We start from the raw sequence: 16,388 nt of genomic DNA on the forward strand, positions 1-16,388 counted from the left end.
CACAGTTACCGCTGTCAAAAATGAGCTTAAATCAAATGAACTTGACATTGAATAAGATCTTAAGGTTTTTTTAACTTTTGAGCTATTAAACTCAACAACGCAAACTGAACAATGCAAACAAAACAAAGATTTGTCAAAGCAACTTTACGAAAATAGAGCCGGATAGAATAACGGTACTTAACGGTAAAGTAATGGTACTTTGGAGAGAATATATGAAAATTAAAATTTATATTGATTAAGAAAAAGTATTTTTCAATGGAATTTGAAAATTTAAGAGATTTAAAATTCGTCTGAACGGTCCGGAACAAATGCAAATAAAACAGTCTTATCAAAGCAAATTCACAAAAATAAAGATACAACAATGAAAAATGATTAAAATAAAATTAGAAACTAAAATCTTGGTACTTTCGAGAAAAATAAAAGTATTTTTCAATGGAATTTGAAAATTTAGGTCATTACTTTCGAGAAGATTTGAAACTGTTTTTAAGATATTCAAATAAACTGAGTATCTTGGTACTGTGGACATTTATTTGCTTTTGCCCTAGGATATTAAGAATTAATCTTATTGTTCTCTATTTATTGACTTTGAATTAAATTGTTGTGCGTCTAAACACTTTTCTATTGTCTTCGGTTTCAAGCAAAACTCTTGGTATTAAACGCTCTACTGAATTAATAAAGATATGCAAAGTTTGCCATAGGAAAACAAGCCAAGTTGTACAGTTGTACATCAAGTGAAAACTGTTGTGCGAGCCCATAAAGTCATAACTTGAAACGTTTCTTCGAGTCAGTTAAAATTTTATTTCTTTAACTTGTTTGCTTTCATCGCGCTTCTTGGTAACTGACCAACTTGCATAAATTAACTTGTCCTTAAATACTTCAGTAATAAATTATTTGAATCTCTCGGGACATTTAACGACTTGTCCTCGCTTTGTCCTTATAATAATTCACTTTGAAATCTTTTAATCCCTTGTTCACGGGCTTGTACAACTGTTATACACCAGCAAAATTACGACTTCCATCGAATTTCTCGCTCAGAATTCAGAAAATGATGCTGCCGCTTTTTCATCGAACTAGCCAGTTACTTTGTTCCGAGTGATACTACACGGACTGCAGGAATCTAAAGAGTACAGGAACGCAATATATTTGATGGACAGTGTTAATCATGCAAATTCTAAGATATTGAGGATAATTATAGTTTGATAGTTTTATTTTGCTAGTTTGGAATTTGACACAGTAACTATTCAACTAACCAATTGATCATGACATGATCACTGAATCAAAGCAATATATATAAGCAATTCACTTGAGCAAAATATAGTGATTCGGTTAGTGGCAAGCGAGCAATTATTTGCCGAAGTCATTTCATGAAATCATTTTTTTACCGTTTTCTTTTTGTGCTTTGGTTGTTTTCTTAAACATACCAAGTCACAGGAAAGCGAGCCATGTTGACAAATGCAGCGCTACTGCGCATGAGTAGACTATTATTTGAACCAAAACGGCTTTGCATCATTATGCGCATGACTGAGCAGAATATTATTCAGGTAGTGAGTTATTTGCAGTTATTTCGGCCAGTCAAAACGACGGAGAAAATCAGTAACTTGAACGATAAATGATTATGCCTGCAGTTAAGGACCAATATTATGTATACATGTACAACCTTGGCTTCTTCTGTCAAATCCGATTGCCGTAACATTGGGCCGACTTCGACGATACGGCGGCCATCTCGCCAGGGGCAAAACAAAACAAAGATGAAGGAAAATATATAGAGTTTGTATATATTTCAAGGTCTTACTTTTTCTTACCTTGCGCTGAGCTGTTAATATCAATCGACGTCATTACTGTAACAAAGCTTTATTTGCCCCTGTGCGCCCCAATAATAATAATAATAATAATAATAATAATAATAATAATAATGATAATAATACAAATTGCAATAACTGTTATTTTCGATGCGAATGAAAAAGTGCGCGCGCGCGCTTTGTGCTCTCATCAAGCACACGCTCCCAACCAACCAGAATACGAGATTCGTAATAGTTATTTTATAAAACAATTTACTTGAGCGAGTGAGGGAGAATGTCTTGATATCTCGCTAGTTTGGCAATATTTTGCACGCAATAGCTGCCTGGATGGAAAGAGTTGCATTCGATGTCGTGCGTTTCTTCAGCGCATCGTTAGCTTATGCGTTTTTGCCTTATTCATTCAGAAATGCATATCGACAAGTTCAGTTTGGAACTCACAGTTTACTCAAGTAATTTGTTTTTCACAGGTATTCAACACACACAAATATTGAGCATGGTAGTTACGGATGTGGTTTACCAGGTGTGCAGACAGGTGTGTGCTATTTTTGGTAGTTCTTGTCTTAGATCAATCGACGATACTTAAAATGGTCCATTTGGACTTCATTGTCTCTAAGATAAATTCCCAAAAGATCTAGAATGAAATGAAAGAAAGTTCTAGACGAGCATTGCATTGTCCATGGTAAAAATTGAATAGTGTTAATCAATTTTTTGAAACCTTGAAACAGCGTCTGGGCTGAAATATGACTCACGGTACGGCTAACTCACTTTGTAATTGGAATATAGTTCACTAGGCTTTGTGGAGGGTCGGGACGACAGTAGAAGAAAGATTGAAACGATAAGAACGATATCTTGTGTCGAGTCCAAGAGTTGGATCTGAGACCAAAGACCGAGGTAATTGACGAGAGCACGCAGGGCTGTCGCTACATCACACTTGATATTTCCAATTCCATGCGCGCGGTCGTTCGGATTGCCTATTTTTATCCATAGATTTGTGTGTCGTGCATGAGTTAAAAATATTGTTTGATTTTAATTAAGACTCACGTCATTTTATCCCCCAGTTTAATAAGTTGGTTCTTGACCAACCTTTGATTAAAAGGTATAAGGTAAAGGTAATTGATTTTACTTCCATAATGCGGGGAGTGGTTGCCCAATTCTCGCGAGCCCCCATATACAGTCAATTCAAAAAGTGTTGTCGTCAACCAACTCAAGTCTACGCGACTGGACCGAAAGGAACTCTGGGTAGCAATCATTGAAGCCGAGTTGACTCCATAATTTTATCTGTCTAGTTAGGCCTTGTTTACAGCACGAACCTTCGTAGGCGAGCGGGAAGTGTTGAAGGAGACGTTTTTTAAATGCCTTCATACTTTCGAAATTGTGAACTGAATCATAACTACTTTGTTTTTCTTTCCCTAAACCGAAGACAAGCGTTTGATGGATTGTTTCTCGCCATTATTATCTTATTTCTAGCGGGAACAATTAATTCAGAACAAATATTTAACCGCTTCAGTGATTTTTACCCATATTCCTTTCGGTCCAGTCGCGTAGGCTTGAGCCCTCATATATAGCCCTCGTATATAACATGCAATATACACATCGCATGTAATAGTGACGTCATTTGTTGAATTGTAGCTAGACAGACGCATACGGATTAATGTTATTCTGAATTTCATCGGTTGTCATCGGTAGTCCGCCACTGATTATGGACGCTTGCGCGGTCCGCCGGTTACTGAACACGTTGGCCATGACTGTATTCAGTACAAAGTAAACTATTAAGCAAAATAATGACTAGTTCGAGCAGATTGCGTCGGTGGATGAAGTCAATTATAAGGAATAAGTAAATTGTATACTGTGAAAAATTATGGTAGATATTTTTAGATATAAGGTTCGGGCCACACAAGGCAGCAGTCGATCAAACACATGATTGACAGTCATTTTCTAAAGAATAGACCTATCCCGAATTCACTTAACTGACCACGAGACAATGGTTTGAAGTCGAGATTGAACTTGATGAATAAAAGAATCAAGTTCAATCTCGACTTCAAACCATTGTTTCGTGGTCAGTCAAGCGAATTCGGGATAGGTCTATTAGAAGAGTTTAATCAGCTTTGTCTTTCACGGCAATAATATAATGATTATCTTCTTTATATCCTCCTCAATAGTTTAATACATGAAATCACGTACAAATCTTTTTTCTGTTTTGCCTTAAGCAGAGAAAGTGACTCAGTCTTCGGCGTCAATACTCATTCCAATAAAAATAACCTGAGCCTTACATTATGTAAGGTGCTTCCAGATAATGAAATAACATACTCCATGCTAGCATATTGTAAATCGCTGTAATTGATGTCTATACTTAAACTGCCCACTAATCTTTGCATCCCGAGAAACAGATAATCATATCAGTGGTATATACAGATCACATGATACCAAATAGACAGGAACTTGAAGTGCGTGTGGTCAGATGGTGTCCATGGAATCGAAACTTCAACTTGCTTTGGTTAAAAAAACCTAACGTTCGATGTGAGGTTTTTACTTGCGGTTATGTTTTGCTCGCTTATAAATAAATGATCTTATCATTGTTATCATGACAAATCATTCCGTACCGACTTCACAAAAGTCGAAAGTTGACATATATATCATAAAGAAGGTAAGGCATAATAAATGTTATTAGACTACTGCTGTTTTTGATGAGATTTGATGATATTGGACGACATCATGTCTAGATCTTGTTGTTATTACACTAGTGTTTTGTAGTTTTTTTCTGAAATGAAAATTATGTTAATAAGTTCCGAGTGCGTTTATATTTGTATAATTTGCTTCTTTTTCTAATATGTTTTGCCATTCTCATCTTTCAATCTTTTCCTGGTTGGGCGTACCATTCTTCCTTCGATAAAAAAAACTTGTCAGTACTTGGCAGCCTATATTGCAAAAAACTTGAAGCACAGATTTAGAAGAAAACTAACCTTGCCTTTTGGCTTTTTGTGCTTTCAGCTTTATTGTCTGTTGGGCGTACTTGCAGAAATTAAAATGCGCGCCAAAGGATCTAGTTTCAGTTTATCCTTCTTGAATGTCTTTCTGTCTGTCTGTCTGTCTGTCTGTCTGTCTGTCTGTCCATCTGTCCGTCCGTCGGTCTGTCTGTCTGTTTGTCTGTTAATTAAAACGAAGGGATCTTGTTAGTTAACATGTCAGTGGCTTTACCAACTCGTAGCCAATAAGTTTCTTTTTGAATAAATATAAGAATATATAATGTTCTACAAATAAAATACTTTCCGTTTGCCATGATATATTTTACACCATGGTAAAGCCACAATAATAGCAAACGCTGTTCTATACACGTGTTTTTTTGGTTGTGCTAAATGACCTTGAGCACCATATGTTAGACTACATACGCCTATTTCAAAAAATGAACAAAAACGATAGAGACCTTCTTGCCTATCGGCGCCTTTGTTTCGAGAACCTCTTGAAACAGGTTTTAGCAGACGTTCCGACATCCTGTTTACGCGTAACAAGGACCTATGAGGTGAAACAGAAAATAAATGGTTTCCGAAGTGTTTGAAAACAGGGATGGAATACAGAAAGACCGACGACACATTCAATAACTGATCATGAAATTCTCATCCATTTCTCTTCTCTCCGGTGCTTTTAGGAGTATAGCTTGACTTGGAGTAACTTGATTAGAATTGAAGACCGAGTAAGTCGACATGTACAACTTCCCCGTACTCAAAACTAATATTAGTGACTACTAATTCATATACTTTATTAATTCAAGAATATTTCAATTTTATCAGATTATTGCATTCAAACCTATGCCTGTTTTCAAACTGCTTCAAACTATGTTTATAAAGATAATTAGTTTGTGGCAAAAGTTTGCAGATAATGCAGAAATGAGAAAGTAAGATAAAATAAAAACAAAATGACACTGCAAATGACGTTGCTTATTCTTATGTGATTTGGAATTGGATTTGGATGATTCGCCTCAAGGAAGAGGAAGAGTTCAAACAAGATTGACAACGGCCTCTGCGCAGTTGTAACGAATAATTTTGGGTCTGAAATTGTAACGAAATCCAAAGCTCCTCGCATCACTTCGCCCCCTGAAATCGGCTGCCCCACAATCCTGTGCCTCACGAGCCGTTACCAGTCTTTCTCGAGAAATGCATGAGAATGATCATGCGAATCCCTTTAACCCGTATAACTTTCAAGAATAGTTTCTCAGTAAAAGATGCAACAAATCCACTAGGAACATACGTCTTTGGAGACACATTCAAGATTCAATGATCCAATCTACTGAACTGATAGCCCATTAATAGAGTAGCCAATCAAAGCTCGCGATTGCTCATATGCAGTCGTTGTCTATATATTGAAATCCGGCTAGTGGTCTATCATCAATGCTGCATTCTGATTGGATGAGCTACTACTAAAGCTTACTAAGCTACAAAGTCATAGCTTACTAGTAGCGAAAAGTGTCGGCTTTGAAAACCAAAACATTTAATTTAACTTTAATTCAAAACTTGTTTGGATCTAAATGTTTGACTGACTAGTTGCATTTGAATAAAACAATTAGCTATCTCGCCCTCACGGCCTATGAGTCAATAGCGGGCTAGAGGAATAATCGCTAAATAATAATAATAATTAAAAAAATCTATATATGTCTAAAAATTTGATGAATTAAAATATATAAATAATATTTGATCAAGCGATTATTTAAAATATAGTTCAAAAGTTCAATATCTAAGAACCGAATCAATATATATATGATAAGCTAATTAAAAAAAAAAAGAAAAAAGAAATGTCTCAAGATTACGTTTGGAAATAGAAAAATTAGTCATGGCTTCTCTTAATGATAATGGAATCAGTCCATAATCTAGGTTTGCAGTAAAAAATGATCTAAATCAATTCTTATATATTTATATTTTGGCTGCTCTAATAAAAGCTTATCGCATGAACGTAAATTGCGCCTTGGAATTTATGGTCGCTGTAGCTCCTTAAGATAAAAGGGCACAGAGCCGTTGATTACCTTATACGTTGCTCATCAGGGAGCTAGTGTAAATCGGCACATAACATATAGGCATTATATAATCTATATTCCTTATGGTCCCCAAGCCTTTTTTTCGCTGGTTGCTCATTAATAGTTTTGGTTACCTCGGGGATATTTGCGCTGCTCACAAGTTTTTTGCGCGGACTACTCACATGAATATTCACAACTGAAAACTCATTTTGAAGAAGACGACCGAAGGTCCGTCGAAACGTCGCACAAAACGGAATTACCGCTACGGATATCCCTGAGGTTACCAGAACAACTCCTTATTTCTATTTCATAAAATAAATGCTCTATATTCATCGTCTTCTACATCCTGTGCCTCATATAAGCGTTACTATCACTAGCCTAGCTGCTCCCGAATACAGGACATACAGCAGACGCTTGATTAAATAACTAGGAAGTCAATGCAAAACTGCGTTACGTCTATCTATACGAGAAGTTACGAACGCACGAACCATAAAATCTTAGTAAAAATGTAATTAAAAGCACTTGAGAAATGTTCCTAATATAATATAAAAGATGTTTTAGAGATCTTATTAACATGCTTTTCAAGGTTCATGGTGCTATTAATGATAACATCACTGTTCCTTTTCGTCTTGAGTGAAAATTAACAGAGACATCTGCTGCGGTGACCAGCAAAGACTGGAGCGAAGTTTGTAATGAAAAAAACAAGAGTTCGGTTTTGTCGTTTTTAAACTTCAAATTAATTGCTAAACAACATTCAAGATTGAACGTCGCGAAGACAGGCAGCAATCGTCGATTGTCAGTTCTCCAAATTTTGAATATTGTCGAAAAAGACCTGCTAATGCGGCAGCTTGTCTAGAGTGCCCACACATATCTTGCTTCATTTTCACACCAATTTACACAAATAAACGGACAAAAAGTAATCTTTAATATCGTTTCAGCCATAATTTAGGGGAATCTCTGGCTAAAGAAGAATTAGTAACTTCGGGCCATCTGAAAAAATCGACGAACTCTGAGCTGACCAATCACAAAGCAGGGATTAAAATACACTAAATGCTCAGCCAATCGTCTTCATCGTCGAGCATTAAAGCTACGCGTTTGTTTTAATCATATTATCGCAGCCAAAATTCAATGATGGCCTGAAGTCTTATTTACCAAAGAACAATATTGGAAACCAAGTGTTGCAAGTAAAGATAATTTTGTCGGGTCTTAATTCATATGATAAGACCTTTTTTTGATCGCTTGACACTCGCTTTACACAAGAAGTGTCGCTCATAGCTTTTGGTCTAATCAGACCGCAAAATATACATTTCTTTGGCAATACCCCATTTTATTAAAGTTTAATTATCGGCTTCGCTAATTTGATCTTCCATTGAAAGGTAAGTTTGAATATAGAGTATATTTTCGTTGTCATCGAGTCTAAATAGAATATAGGAAATGGAGATGATTTGCAACATGGTGGAAGCGCTCTGGGGGCGTTCATTCTCACGTTGATCTATCTTGCAGCTTTCTTTTATTTTTTCTTCTATGATTTCAACTAGGTCTGCAGGAAGTGGCATTGAAAAAAGAAACTTTACGAAGACTCGATGCGAAGAAAAATTAAATAATTATATAAACAAAACCGCCGAAACGACAGGATTCAACAGGAGAGCGAGAACTGTGCAACATACTGTGTCCTCGTCGAATGGAGGCTGGTAAATGGAAATTAAGCATTTTCTGACATCCCTGAACTGGAAAACAAAATGATTTGCTCAAGTGTATTCTTTGGATTGTTTCTCTGGCGATGGATAGTTTTTTCAGGTAAGAAACAGATATATATGCTATAAACCTTTTCAGTTTTATTATGAATCCGACTTGAACTCTCCACTCACCTTTATTTCAAATCTCATTGAAAAAACACATTTATGATGCATTCTATTTCACCAAACCTTAATATATCAATTGCTACTGTGTGTCGGGATCTTATATATGCATATTTATCTTGGCGCAATTCATTAGTTAATAATAAATAGGCATTGTTACCCTCGACAAAGAATGAACGTTGAGCATTTCCTTATTCAACTGTTCATTCAACCACAGCCTTGTGTCAAATACCTCTTTATGCCAATAGCAAATGCATTAAAAACACTTCAAGTCCATTTACTCGTTTGAAAGTCATAAAGAAACGGGTAAATAAATTGGATAATGTCATAAAAAACTATATATCATTCTATTTATAGCCAGGGTAGTAGTATCTTGTATCCAAATCGCGGCTGTTTCCAGTGGCGGTATATACTAGATGAGAGGTCGTTACTAAGATGCAATTATCGCAAAAATCATGAAATTGATAGTGCCGACAATGAAAAAATTTGCACAAACGCAAAACAGGAACTTTTTACTTTACACATCAAATCTGATAAGAATATCAAGAAAAAACTTCGATTAAACCGGTTCAAACAGGTATTTTATTAGGAGAAAATGAAGAAAGAAGAAAATCTTTCGACGAGAGTCTTAAGACAACTATTCGATCTATAACCGGTTGGAACAGGTATTTCATTTAGAAAAAAGAAATAATGAAAAGAGTCGTGTATTTCGGTTAAGTAGATAATATAAATGATTAACAATCTATTTTTAACTTATCATTAGATGACGACCAAAAAGCCATCTTCTTTTTTCTCTCAAAGTTTTGTCTGTATGGCGGCGTTGTCTGATATCAATCTTCTAAAGGTTAAAGGTCCGACAGAGCAGAAAAAGGACAAGGCTGCTACTTTCGCAATCTTTTTCTTTATCTCTCATTCATGTTAAAAAAAAAAACGTTTAGTGTTTCATTCGTGTCTGTTGTACTTCGAACTTTTCACAAAATACTGCTAACCTCGAGCAATTCTACTTCGAGGTAAATTTTAGTCTTTTTGCTGATCAAAATGTCATCTCTCCCAACGTTTAGGGCGTTATATCTCAAATACGCACTTCTTAAATTTCCCCAAATTTTAGTATTTTGTTAATCAGCCCCAAAAGAGCCTGTTTATGAAATGTAAAGCTTATTAACGAACAAACGTTGAAAGTGGAACCCGTTTTCTGCCCTGTCTAAAAGTCCACTATAAAAATTATCTCAAAAGACTGGAAAAGTATTCAAAGGTTTTTACATTACATGTCATGTATCCATATTTAGTAAGTTGGGGGGGGGGGGGGGGGGGGGGGGGAGGGAGGGAAGTGGTCAGGAGGGGTGGACAGGAAGAGGAAGGGCATGCAGTGGCGGATCCAGAGGAGGGGTGCAGGGGTGCGCACCCCTCCCTGGTTCGACTTTGTGCCCCTACTTCAAAGATTTAACCAATGCATAATTATGTTTATATTATAACTCTATTCCATCCAGTAAATGTAAAAAAAAGAGAGAGAGAGAGAGAGAGAAAGAGGGAAGGAGGGAGGGAGGGAGGGAGGGAGATAAAATGGTTACACGCGATAGACTTCGTTTTTTAGGCTATAATGATAGCCATAGACACTTTAAAACTTTTCTTTTTGGTCTTCCTTCCCCTCACCCCCTCTACCCACCCTCCCCACCCTTCTCCATGTAATATTTGTAATCTTTAGCTTGAGCTGACTGTGCCAGCTTTACCTCTAAAATAAGTTGTCACAGACCATTTTACTTAAAATGTTATACAATCTTTTCGCCCGAAAGTTTTGAACGTTACCTAAGTCAAGAGTATTGTTCATATTGATGGTTTTCACAGCAGCCATGTTGGATGAATTCAATAAAGGATTCATCATTAGTCTCCTCTGTTATATCATCCAAAATGGCCGCCGTCTTTCGTTATCATTCTCTTGGGAATGATTACAAATCAGCAATATTTTGTATTGTTGAAGAGAGCGAGACTCCATCTGAAGTAGTGGGTCTGTTGAAATAAAGGGTGCTGAATGAAATGGGCTAAAAATGCTAAGTGTTATATTCCTATGACTAAGAACGAGACTCGGCAAGTATGGCGCCAACATTCTATATAGCATCATCATACTCTCGAAACAAGAAATGCTGAAATGAGACAAAGACACTCAGCCAATCATTTATCCGATTTTCTTATGTCAATTATAGATGTTTCAAGTCTAATTGAGCTTTGGTTTTAAAGCTTATCGTTTTAAGAGATTTAAAGAGACGGATGTTCTTATGTCGGACAATGATGTTCGGCCCTTGAAATCAGCACTTATAGTTATAAATAGTGTTGTTTTGTCTACTTCCATTTTTGATTTTGATTTAAAGTAAATTTTAATAAAATAATTATTATAAATGCCTACTCTGATCAGCTTATCTTGACTTCCATTGATAACACTCTAGAGAGTGCTAAGCGGCTTCAATAGACCATTGGAAAAAATTCCTAGTTGATCACGTTATGTTTTCCCGACCATGTTGTATTAATATTTTAGCAACACAGCAAGACCAAAAGTAATATTAATAAATAATGTATAATTGATTAGGTAACTAACTTTAACTTGTTGTGTGATAGAATCTAGTGCATGGTTAATGATATCAAAGAAATCAAAAAACATAAGTAGCTTTCGTTACTGGTTGACTTTAAATTTCTCATCTGTCACTTGCTCTACGCAGTCGGTTTCATTGACTAAATAAATAAATAAATAAATATATATATATATATATACATAAGTTCCGTAGGTCGTGACACGGTCACGCGACCTGGTTGTGCCTTTCTCCTTTACACTGCTTTTTATATTATAGATGCAAGCATTCCAAGTGCTGAACAATCCCTCGTTGAAGGTCTGCTAAGTCACAATGTTAACGTAAGGCCCGTGCGTAGCCAAAACACGACTACCAGGGTGATTTTCGGCCTAGAAATTGTTCAGATCATTTCCGTGGTAAGTATGTCTTTTTATGCATAGATTTTTTTGTTGACTTAGTATCTCAGCATAACTCAGATATATCTCTCGTTAAGGACGTTTATACAGGTAAAAGACTCCCTCCTAGATAATTTGAGCTTATTTTCAGACAATTGTCGCGCTTGGATGTTGTAAAGAATTAGCGCGACTGGACACATGCAGTGAGAAATTTCATTCTAGTTGATAATCTTATCCGCACATCTCATAGAATATGCTTAAATGCATTTTCGAGTAAAAAAATTGCAGTAAGTCGCCGCGAAGAAGCAGCAATTTTCGATAGATCGTTGTAACTAAAAGAAAGCTCGATATATTCTGTTACATGGACATGTTTGGAATAGGATTCGCGATTCAAGCACTTCCGCATGCAGCTGGATATTAATCGATTTGAATAGAGTTTAAATTAAAAACGTTCAATATAATTTAAAACCAGAATCGAGTGTCAACTGTTAACCGTTCCTCTTCTTCATGTACCGTTTGCATTAAAGACAATACTTGATATTTATGCGGGCTTTTTGACGTGATTAGATTCAACCAGAGTTAATATTCAACACATGACCATAATAGATCAGTTTCGAATTCCAAATTACCGCTGTGTTCCTTGATTGCAGACTCATTTGCACAGGGTTAGCCTCGTATCAGTGTTTAAATATTCACAAATACCAACGGTAAAGTAAAGAATGCACAACTTCAACAATACAAACACTTTGAAACTCGACGGACCTTGACTGGAACAGGTGAATATTCTACACAAAGTCGAGGCTAACCCTGTGCAAATGAGTCTGTAATCAAGAAACACAGCGGTAATTTGGAATTCGAAAAGGGTCTATTGTTAACCATTTCTATCGTTACTGTTGATTGTGTTATTATCCTGGCAGGACAACCGTAATCAGGTGCTCAAAACTAATGTATGGATACGACAGGTCAGTATAAAATAGGAAGCCTTTTAATCATCATAATAGTCCGTTTCGGCTTGGACGTATGGCTAAATCGCTAGATTGAGGCATTTTCTCCATTGCTCTAATCAAATTAGTTATTTTTAAACTAGAACCAGTCCCTTGCTCGTTTAAAAAATTGGCCAATAAGATTCTACTTTGGGAAAACTGAACTTTTTCAACTTTGACAATGATTTTTGGCTTTATTTTGTTTTTTTCCAGCGTTGGAAGAATGAACTTATGGTTTGGAATTCAATTCAATATGAAGGCGTAAATGAAACCAGACTGGATCCTCAAACAGTATGGACCCCTGATATAGTACTTTATAATAGGTAAGAAAATAATTAAGAAAAAAGACATACTACTAGTTTCACAGTGTGGGCCCTCAAACTGGGACCAGTTTATTGATGGTTTTCAACCATTCCCAAGAGAATTAAATAACAAAAGACACGGCGGCCATGTTGGATGATATAACAAAAGAATTCATTGACAATTCCTTTGTTAAGTTCCTCCAACATGGCCGACGTGAAAACCTTCAATAGCATGCAGTTTCATGCAGCACGCTGAAATTTGGTCAATACTTCCAGTCAATGCTTTTTATATTTTTCACTGACGGAAGAAAAAAACAAATTCCAACGGTTCCAGAGACTATATCGCTTCAGTGCATGCCTCACGGTCGCACGGTCGTGGGATATCAAAGAGCACTGTAGCGGTGAGTTTCTGGAACCCGGGGTAAAGTCAATATGGTTTTACTCAACACCGTGATTGCTTAGATATGTAAAAGTGGTCTTATTTAGTGTCCACTCTGTAAGTTTGACTCGTCAAAGGAATAAGCGGCGGAGCTGTGGTTGCCCGGGGTGCGCTTGTAGCATACTTAAGGAGAATAACCAATGAAAGGTCTATCTTGGGTCCTTATTTTGACTGGAAATTTAAGGGAATAACTAACATGTCTATTTTGGGTCTTTTGACTGGACATCATACACTGTTCACAGAGGATAAGGTGGAACCCAGCACATCCTGATCAGCCAACCCTAAGTACTTTTCAAACCGCTCCGCTGCTATGTTGTGTGAAGAAAAATGAAAAAAAATAAAAAACGGCATAAAGATTGAAAGAGGGAAATTAAATTAAAGCTGATGAAAGTGATAAGAAAGAGAAATAAAGACGTGTAAGATGTGTATTACTAGTGATTTCTGTGTTTCTCAAACTAGTATTTTGTGTGTTTTCAGTGCCGACAGCGAATCAAACAGTGGAGTAGAAAAGTTCAAAACACGTGTCATTGTAGGCAGTGATGGTTCATCAGCTTGGTACAGTCCTGCCATCTACATCACTACTTGCGAACTAGATATCACCTACTTCCCTTTCGATCAGCAGAATTGCTCAATGCAGTTTGGTTCGTCCACGTTCACGGCTACCGAGGTCGATTTGATCACCGCTAATTCTCCGATGTTTACCGACAAGTTCACGAAGAGTTCCGAGTGGGAACTTATTGCTGCTTGGAAAATCAGGCGAACACAAACACACGCGTGCTGCAAGGAGCCTTTGGCTTACATTAACATTGAAATGATTATCCGACGCAAGCCTTTATTCTACGCATTCAACTTGATTACGCCGTGTATGATCATATTGAGCGTGATTCTGTACGGGTTTTGTCTTCCACCAGAATCTAAAGAACGTATCACGTTGAACATCACTGTTCTTCTTGCGATGTGTGTATTCATTCAGCTCATGGCCGAGGCTTTGCCACGAAGTGCAAGGAACACGCCCCTACTGGGAAGATTCTATCTCATGATTATGAGTGAGGTTGCGGTCTCGTTATTTGCTACTTGCTGTGTCCTCAATACACATCATAGGAATCTAGGGACAGTTGCGAGTGTGCGCATGCCGGCATGGATCGAGGTAGTGGTTCTCCATTGGCTAGCAGCTGTCTTATGTGTACGGAGGCTTCCGCCTTATTTGGAATCTCAGAACGATATGATAGACGTTGAAAACTCGAACCATACCTTAACGCATGATATTATGGACAAAGTGAGTCCAGTCATGAACGGGCACGCCCATCGGGTGACGAACGGGCATGCGCATAAAGAAAAGCCCGCTGTCCTTAGATGCGCCACTCATAGTGCGGAGAGTGAAAGCTTACCTCTCGCGTCTTTTATGAAAAACAGATGTACAAACAGCCGGACGCATGATAGATATTTGAGAGACGCTAGTATTATGGCAAGAAGGAGATCTACGAAGAGAGCAATAGAAAAAGGGGATCAGAAATGGAAGCACGTTGCCTTGGTGATGGACCGTTTGTTTTTCTGGTTGTTTGTCATTACAATCATTATGTCAACTTTGATTGTTTTCAAGGAGAAATTCCGTCAAATATTTGGTGAAGATTACGCTGATCAGTAGGATGCCGTGATATGATATATTTATACTAGAAAGTATCAATCACAATACACCTTTTTCTCTTTCAGTAAATACCGTTTTATGACTAAAGACCTGATTTGCACAGGTTCAGCCTCGTTTAATAACAAATTCTTTGCAAAAGGTAACTGTATTGTAAAGGAAGTGCAAATTGAATAATAACAAAGTTTCGGAATCCCACGGACTTTTAATGGTATCTTTGAATAGCTGACTTATAAACCAAATCGAAAATGGCAACCGAAATTGAATAACTATTGTTCTGGACCGACTAGCCTTTCATACATGTGAAAACGTTTTCATGTTTCCACGTCGGCATGAGGCCAGTCAGTTAAAAACAATAGTTATTCAATATTTCGATTCCGTGTATAAAAGAGACTAAATATGTACAAATGAGTCTGTGGTCTTTAAAATCAGCGGTATGCACCAAATACGAAACTAGTTTATTGTTGATGTTTCTGTGTTTCTTAAATAGTCCAGTGTCCGCTCATTGCCCACAATCATCATTAGACGACCCTGATAATGGCACAGAGGAGTGTTACTGGTGGTCTTAGATAGGAAGATCCATTCGAGGCGCTATGTGTCTGTGTTTCTTAAATAGTCCAGTGTCCGCTCATTGCCCACAATCATCATTAGACGACCCTGATAATGGCACAGAGGAGTGTTACTGGTGGTCTTAGATAGGAAGATCCATTCGAGGCGCTATGTGTCTGTGTTTCTTAATCAGTATAGTGTCCGTTCATGGCCCACAATCATCATTAGACGACCCTGATAATGGCACAGAGGAGTGTTACTGGTGGTCTTAGATAGGGAGATCCATTCGAGGCGCTATGTGTCTGTGTTTCTTAATCAGTACAGTGTCCGTTCATGGCCCACAATCATCATTAGACGACCTTGATAATGACACAGATGAGTGTTACTGGTGGTTTTAGGTAGGGAGATCCATTCGAGGCGCCGTGGGACCCGAGGAACCTCCCGTATTAAACAGCTCTTTCAATAATGGATGCTTTCCGCCTGTAATAGTGTGGTGCCCGTATAAAAAAAAAGGGTTTAAAATATGTCATTTATTCCAATCCGAAACCAAAACAAGTGCCAGTCATAGATGAATTGATTAGAGTGCAGATTATTAGATATTACATAACTTTAGAGAATTTACGCAAACGTGTTTACTAGTTCTAATTTATAGAATATGAAAGCATACTAGCGCGGTTTGATAAATGCTGAATATTATATATTTATATATGAATAAAGATGTCTGAAAAATATAAAACAAGAAATAATTTAAACAGTGATGGGCATTTTGTGACTCATGTAAACTAGAACCTGCTTTCTACGTCATATATCACGGTCATCTCTCTGCAAGGTCTTGGTGTCTTGACCTATGACCTGTATTC

General features: G+C 37.1%; 1 protein-coding gene across 2 annotated transcripts; it reads left to right on the forward strand.

Moving 5' to 3' along the window:
* Window positions 1–7,928: 7,928 nt before the first annotated feature.
* LOC116299528 (neuronal acetylcholine receptor subunit beta-4) lies at window positions 7,929–16,239 on the forward strand. Of its 2 annotated transcripts, XM_031708198.2 has the most exons (6): window positions 7,929–8,177; window positions 8,340–8,598; window positions 11,498–11,634; window positions 12,531–12,575; window positions 12,810–12,919; window positions 13,815–16,239. In XM_031708198.2, the coding sequence occupies exons 2-6, from the start codon at window positions 8,541–8,543 to the stop codon at window positions 14,980–14,982; spliced, it is 1,518 nt and encodes a 505-aa protein (XP_031564058.1). In that variant the 5' UTR covers window positions 7,929–8,177; window positions 8,340–8,540; the 3' UTR covers window positions 14,983–16,239. The 2 variants fall into 2 exon arrangements, with proteins under 2 accessions (XP_031564058.1, XP_031564059.1); XM_031708199.2 differs by lacking the exon at window positions 7,929–8,177 and having other exon boundaries at window positions 8,300–8,598.
* The last annotated feature ends 149 nt before the right edge of the window (window positions 16,240–16,388 follow it).

This window comes from Actinia tenebrosa, unplaced genomic scaffold (genome assembly GCF_029948245.1).
Source record: "Actinia tenebrosa isolate PJP-AT-01 unplaced genomic scaffold, QUT_ActTen_1.0 PGA_scaffold17__23_contigs__length_9995812, whole genome shotgun sequence".
Lineage (NCBI taxonomy): Eukaryota > Metazoa > Cnidaria > Anthozoa > Actiniaria > Actiniidae > Actinia > Actinia tenebrosa.

Coding starts and splice junctions, on each gene's coding strand:
- LOC116299528 (XM_031708198.2), top strand. CDS start 8,541: ATGATTTGCTCAAGTGTATTCTTTGGATTGTTTCTCTGGCGATGGATA. Junction 11,635..12,530: donor TTGTTCAGATCATTTCCGTG/GTAAGTATGTCT, acceptor TTATCCTGGCAG/GACAACCGTAATCAGGTGCT. Junction 12,920..13,814: donor GATATAGTACTTTATAATAG/GTAAGAAAATAA, acceptor GTGTGTTTTCAG/TGCCGACAGCGAATCAAACA.